Genomic DNA, 7043 nt, shown 5'->3' on the forward strand with positions numbered 1-7043 from the left:
AGCTGTGTCGGGACACCGGCCGCGCTCCCCGGGGCTGGCGGGAAGGGCCGGCCCGTCGGCAGCCCGGCGCCTCCGCGGGAAAATGGCGGCGCCCGCCGCCCTACCTCAGCGCCGCCTCGCCGGGGGCGGAGCTCGCCCCTTTGCGCGCCAAACCGGGACAGCGGCTCCCGCTCGGCCATGGCCGACCCCGCCGTGCCCGGCTACTCGCCCGGCTTCAAGAAGCCGCCGGCGACTCTGCGGCTGAAGCGCAAACGGCTGCGGAGGAGCGACCCCGCCACCACTGCCGCTCCCCATCCCTGCGGCGCGGCTCCCCGGGCTCCCTCCGCGCCCGCCCGCCGCAACCCCTTCTCCAGACTGGACAACGCGCCGCGGGCGGCCGGCGCCCAGCGGGAGCGGGAGCGGCGGCCGCCGGCGGCGGACGGGACCCCCTCGGCAGCGCCTTTCTGGCAGGTAGGGCCGGGCCTCGGCCCCAGTTTCTCCCCCCCGTGCGGAAGCGGGACCGGGGAGGCGAGGGGAGGAGCGGGAAGGGCCGCCGCGCCGGCAGCCATCGCCCTCAGTGCCCGCTGCCCCCGAAAGGCCGGACCCCCGGCCTGCGCCGTGCCCGGGCTTTGTACTTAGGTTGAAACCAAGCTATTGCGCTTCCCTGCTTGCAGCATGTACATGCTTAGTATCATTCTTGAAATTTCACTGCAAGGGGCGTTATTTTTGCTTATCAACCCCGTTCTTATTTTGTGCTCTATCTTACGCTCCTTTTTTCTTCAGCTTTTAGAGCCTGTTTATGAAGATAAGCCCACCAGGAAAGCAGAGCCCTCTGAAAGAACTGACATCCTCACCCTAACCGATGTACGGAACAGCACACACTGCTTATGAAAAGTTTTTAGCTGTTCTCTGTTCACAAAAAAGGCTGAAACTGTTTTAACTTAATATTTGATGGTCCACCTGTGTATAAAACACTGCACTAGAGTGTCAGCATTCAAGAAAATTTCTTAAGTTGCCTTGACATTTACTGTTACGGTGACAGTCTCTTAAATGCTAGCCTTCTGTCTGACATCGCTACTGTTGTAGTTGTAGTTTACAGAGGTTGTCTTCTTCCAGTTTTATTACCATGTTTAGTATAACTGTCCTGTTCCTTAGTTTTATATGTCATTGTTGTAAGGATGACCTTCAAAGTGATGTCTCCTGCAGTCTTCTATTCAGCTCCAGAAAGGGAACAGACGACTTCACCATGCACATAGGGAAGAGGGAATACCTGAAAACCAGTCCTTGAAAGAGTTTCAAGCAGACAACATCTAACCTTGTTATAGGTTCAGAAACAAGTTCAAACTTAGCAGAATAGAAAAATGACTTCTCAAAGAGAACAAACTTTCCTAGAGCTCCCCAGCAGGGTTTTCAGCATCCTCTGGGAAGGATCTTGACATTACAATCTCCAAGAGAGGATGGAATGAAACAACATTTTGGCATGGAAATTCTGGTCTTCGTAAACTTTGGGCTAAATTTTCTTATTTTTAATTATTCATCCTCTTGGAAACCCTCTTCTGCTTTTTATAAACAATCTAATGCCGTATTTCTATTAGAATCTGTTATTGACTAAAATAATCAGTTGAGTATAGACTGTGACTTTGGTTAGCCTATGAACAGTCAAACCGTGTAACTTGGAATCTAGAAAACCTGTCTGCAAAAGTTTTTTTTTTTTAAGTATGTCTCTTAACTTAATGGGAGTACTTCTTTAGGATTAAAACAATCTAGGCAGTTTTGCTGCTGTACTGAATTGGACAAAAACATGCAGGAGACAGCAGTTTTACCTTGTCTTTTTATAGGCTGCTGAACTCCAGATGTTACATATAGTAGCCATAGTCCTGCCTGCCAGGAAGGGTGTATTAAATCAACGTGGGAGGAGACCTAACCGTGCTAAAACAGAAATAGGTAGCTACATAGTTTGGGATTTTTTTTTAATGTTTCATGGGTTAATGGATGCTATTTCTGTTTTGTAAGGACCTTAATTTACCTGTTGCTGTACCTGAAGTTCCCTCCTCCCCAAGACATGAATTTCCTGCAGACTGGAGTATTAAAACACGACTTCTATTTATGTCTTCCCAACCTTTTACCTGGGCAGAACATTTAAAAGCACAAGAGGAAGCTCAAGGATTTGCTCAGCATTGTAGAGCTACAGAAACAAACTTGCCACAGAGCGTACAGGTAATACTTCAGAGGGTAGCTGAAATCTCCAGCTTTAGGAAGGAGAACGTACCTTTGCACCTTCCCTTAAACATGCTGGCAGTGAAGGTTTGATTGTGTCTTGTTTTGATCTTATTTGTGTTAATAATAAGGCTCATTTAGACTACTCATCTAATTCCATCCATGGCTTGTACCCACAGTGCTAAGGGAGTGCTTGTTTAACGTCAGCTGTGAAGCAGTTGCCAGTTGCTGTCTGTCTTTCTTCAGATGGGCTTATTCACAAGCCAGGGAATTTTTTTTTTAGTATCATCTGGTGTAGTATTTTTTAGTCCATCACTAGCAATGCTGCCTTGAGTAAAGTGTTAGTGTCCTCATGAAGTACTTTTTGAAATCTAGGAACCAAAACTGTCCACAGAACTGCGTTGCGCCTTTCAGCAAAGCCTCGTTTACTGGCTTCACCCTTCACTGCCGTGGCTGCAGCTGTTCCCTCGGATTGGGGCGGATAGAAAAATAGCTGGAAAGGCTAGTCCTTGGTCACAGGATGAAGCCTTGCAACAAGTGCTGATGAATGACTGGTAAGTGGAACCAAACAGACACTGTATTTAGTACACAAGTTCTAAATGGGGTTTTAATTAATGCACATGTTCTTTCAATTTTTATTAAAAAGCTTTTGGATTTTTTTTCCAGCCAGTTATTTTGAGACCAGGCAAAGAAAATAACTTTAAGACTAAAGCTACCTTCTCATGTTAAATGCCCCTCCCCAACCCTAGTTACTGGTTTGGGTAGAATTTCATAAATCCTGTTAGCAAGCTGCTTTTGCTGCTCCATGTAAAACTCCACATGGTAGAAAGCATGGATGCTGCAAGAGCATAGCACTCACAGACAGGCTGTGTTTCAGAGGAGTGCAGCTTTCTAGATATTGAGCACGTCTGAAAATCTGACTAACCATTCAGTGCGCCCTCAAGCCTGTGCAGAGTACACACGCATCAGCACCACCCAGCCAAACCCAGTTTGGTGTGTCAGTAGCAAAGAATTACCTCCAGTTACAGAATTGTTTTATTCTCATTTGCAGGTCTGTCAGCTTTACTTCTCTGTACAACCTGCTCAAAGCCAAGCTGTGTCCCTACTTCTATATCTGTACGTACCAGTTTACCGTCCTGTTCCGTGCGGCTGGCCTTGCGGGAAGTGACGTTATGACAGCTGTAATTTCTCCCACAACCAGAGGTTTAAGGGAAGCCATGAGAAATGAAGGTAAAGTGAAACCAGGCCAGCTAGGATTTGAATAACTGATAAAGTGCATTAGCTGTGTTACAAAACCATTCATTGCTCGCTTTCCTCCTCTGTTCAAGGCATAGAATTTTCTTTACCTTTGGTAGAAGAAAGAAGAACCAGGAAACAGAAAAACTCCGAAGTGAATTTGGAAACAGAAGCTGCTAACAGCCTCGAAGCAGGCAACAGCACGGAAGACGGAGAGTATGTAATAAGTCTTCTATAATGCTAGAATTCAAGGGCCTCTACAGACTCTTGCGTGTTCCCGTTGGGAAACCTTCGTAGGAAGTATTGCCCTCCTAACACTGGTTCTGTGTTTCCCAGGGAAGCAGCGCCAAGCGATGATGATGACGAAAGTTTCTCTTGGCTTGAGGAGATGGGAGTCCAAGACAAGGTTAAGAAACCAGATGCTATTTCTATTAAACTGTATCCTTTCCTTGGACATCATGACCCTGGAAAAGCCTGCAGATGTTACCTTTTTGTGGTACGGATTTGGGTTTCATAAAAGCTTTTGAGAACTTATTTCCAAATATTAATCCTCACATTGCTGCATATTAAGAGACTCTGCATGCCTTTCTGAGTTTCTTTATGACAGGTATTTCTAGCTGCTCTTACTGAAGGGAAACCCATTGTGAATTGTTCATGGAACTTTGTAAGATCGTCTGTTAGGTCACAAGCTGCTTGTGTCACCTCACATGTAGGTTCACTGGAAAGACTCATCAGATATTTTTATTTTTTTAAAGAAAAGGGTGTATATTCATGTAGGCTCAGTTTACACCTGGAAGTAGTGTGGCATAGCAGGGACACAACTGTAGTCCTGGTCAGAGGTGGGGGGGATGGTTCTTCTGGAATTGCACTGTGCTCATTCTTCCTTTGGTGCATTGATGCTTTTCACTGCCTCGTGGTTTTCCTTTGACTCCAGTCAATACAGTCGCAAGGAGAAGCATCAGGTGCAGATGGATCACAAACCCGAATCCCTTGCGTTAGTGAAAGGAACAAACACGTTCACCTTGCTGAACTTCTTGATAAACTGTAAGAGCCTAGTGGCTGTTGCAGGGCCACAAGCGGGGCTTCCACCAACTTTGTTGTCCCCTGTTGCTTTCCGAGGTGGAACAATGCAAACGCTCAAAGTAAGTAACATAAGCGTCTCTGTTTTCCAGTAAAGAGAAGAAAGGTGTTTCTTCACCCAGTAGATGAGACACTGACCTTGTGTAGTCTCCCTCAGGAACGTCAGAGTAATTTTTGTTGCTGTAGCCCAAGTTAGCATTTTGACTGCGGTACGGCCCGCCTCCTGGATCACCTCTATCCTCACAGATCTGCGCTCCTAAACTGAAATCCCAGTGTTTGTTTCCATTCCTCACATCCCGATACCGAAAAGGTTAAGGAGTCTTCCTTCCCAGATGCTAAAATGGTTCTTGAAAGATTCTCCCGAGATCTCATGGGGTCTCAAACTATCACAGCTCCTTGCAAGGAGGGAGCTGCTGAACTGTGGCTCGCCATCTCTTACGCCAAGGAGGGGGTGGATGATACTAAAGGACATGCTATAAACAGCGGTAGCGCAGCCCTCATCCACCAGAGCAGTTCAACACTTATTCTACAGTGAGCTTCCTTAATACTGTACGGAGTCCCTGCCTATCATTGTAACAACTCCTAAAATGTATTAAGACAGTGAAACCATCACGATACTCATGTATTGAATAGTGAGTTGACAATATTTAAAAGTATTTTGAACTATTAATAGAACTGTGGCACTGCCGTGTTAAAGGAAAATTAGGACCTGGTTTGGTGTGTCAAAAACTGATCCTGTGTGCGCTTGCCTTCAGGCTCGAAGCATTAATGCCAAAGCCAGGGTTCACTCAGCCTATGAGGATATATTCAGTTTGGAGATCGTAGGCCCCGTCATGCCTCATTCCCTGCACTCACTGACCACGCTGCTCAAGTCCGCACAGAGGGGAGCATTCTCTGCTGTACTGTACACACATGAGCCCACTGCGGTGTTTAACACTAATCTTGACAACGCAAGCCCTGCCTTAAATAAGGTAAGGAAACCAGCAGGGAGAGCCTTTCCTGTTGGGAATAGTATATTACAAACCACAGGACAGTGAGTGACACAAAGCTTTCCATTAATATGTGGGTTTGCACCCAATTACTTGTGGTCACCACCTGGCAGTCCTTGTGGATTGTCATTCCCTCAAAAATAGAATAACAGGAAAACTAGCTTTTCTGGAGTTCCCCAGGGGCACAGTAGCAAGCATTAAAAATTGCAGGTATTTTAGACAGAAATACCAATTGCATGTGTCTCTCCTTCATGTGAATTCCTGCAGGAAACAGCATGCAAAGATCTTCCTGCGTGTGGACTGCATCCTAAGGCTTTGGATCAACTGAGTCAGTGTCCAACATTGGGAAAATCTTCCATCCGATTTCTGGAAATGAAGGATTACACTTACACCTGGAAGTCCTAGGTATGCCAGCCAGCTCCCCTGAACGGCAAAGAACGCTCTCTAGCATGCAGTCACTGTACATCGTTCAGGTCTGCAGGGGCAGCACCTACGCAGTACCGGGAGGGATCCCAGCTCATTGAACGTCACAGACAGCTATGGCACATTGCCCATCATAAAACACTTCAGAGGACTTTTAAAGAAGGCCTTGGGCACCTCCTTTTGTATTTTAAAAAGCCCTTTTTAAATAAAACTTGATAAAGCCCAGTTATCTACTTTATTGGTCTGAATTGCATCTGGAAGGTCTGTATCACACACGTGCAAATGCTATTCTGAGGTACAGAATTTCTGCTACTGCTCTGTGTGGTAACTTGTAACCATTTTGGATGGGTGGAATTCTTGGCATAACCCCATCCACGCCTGCTCACGGCACCCTGCCAGAAGCTTGACAGCTCCACCTTGGTATGTTGCACCTCTTGGTTTAGAGCAGGCTCTGAACTCAGCACAGCTAGATGAAAGTCAGCCGGACACATGCAGAGCGTTTGGCCACAGCTGAATCAGATTAAGACTCCCCAGAACTTCTTGGCATAGCTGTCTCGTATTCCCATACCCACCTAGTTGAAGTGAGGTAGACTTTTTAAAGCTATTTGTACAACGTATAACCTGAATCGGAACGAGTTGGAGCAGTAACATAGTTGTGCCACCTGACGGAAGACCGAGGAAATGAGGCAGTGAGGGGCTGCTGGGCTGACTCTGTAGGTTCATAGCGATAGCAGTCTATTAACAGGTTTGATGCAGTCTGTTTCACTTCAGGTAGTCAAAGCTGTTATTTTGGAGCCATGTATGTCACTTTTTACACCGCTGTCAGGTGATCGGCTTCCTGCAGCAGAGAATACTAAATCTGAAGAGCAATTTGTAGAATACAGTCATGCTTGTGCGCTCCAGCAGGATTTCTAATTCAACTGTGCACGGAAAATAAAGTGGTGCTCATGCCTTCCCCTTGTCTACTACAGTGCTAGTCTGCTCACCACCCCGGAGTCTGCCTGCAACTCTGGAACAGCCACATTAAGACTGCAGGCAGGTCCTCCTTGAGGAAACAACCTACAGAGACTGAAAAACATGGGCGCACAAACAAGTTACTGCAGATCGAGGCATAAGGAA

The 7043-nt window shown here is 46.5% G+C and overlaps 1 protein-coding gene across 2 annotated transcripts; it reads left to right on the forward strand.

The window, feature by feature from the left end:
- The first annotated feature begins 9 nt into the window (after positions 1-9).
- Positions 10-6149, forward strand: DONSON (DNA replication fork stabilization factor DONSON). Of its 2 annotated transcripts, XM_075100861.1 has the most exons (10): positions 10-450; positions 763-843; positions 1993-2196; positions 2572-2750; positions 3248-3426; positions 3525-3648; positions 3769-3870; positions 4376-4574; positions 5268-5483; positions 5769-6149. In XM_075100861.1, the coding sequence occupies exons 1-10, from the start codon at positions 178-180 to the stop codon at positions 5904-5906; spliced, it is 1695 nt and encodes a 564-aa protein (XP_074956962.1). In that variant the 5' UTR covers positions 10-177; the 3' UTR covers positions 5907-6149. The 2 variants fall into 2 exon arrangements, with proteins under 2 accessions (XP_074956962.1, XP_074956954.1); XM_075100853.1 differs by lacking the exon at positions 5268-5483 and having other exon boundaries at positions 63-450.
- Positions 6150-7043: the final 894 nt, after the last annotated feature.

This window comes from Phalacrocorax aristotelis, chromosome 1 (assembly GCF_949628215.1).
Source record: "Phalacrocorax aristotelis chromosome 1, bGulAri2.1, whole genome shotgun sequence".
In the NCBI taxonomy this organism is placed as follows: domain Eukaryota; kingdom Metazoa; phylum Chordata; class Aves; order Suliformes; family Phalacrocoracidae; genus Phalacrocorax; species Phalacrocorax aristotelis.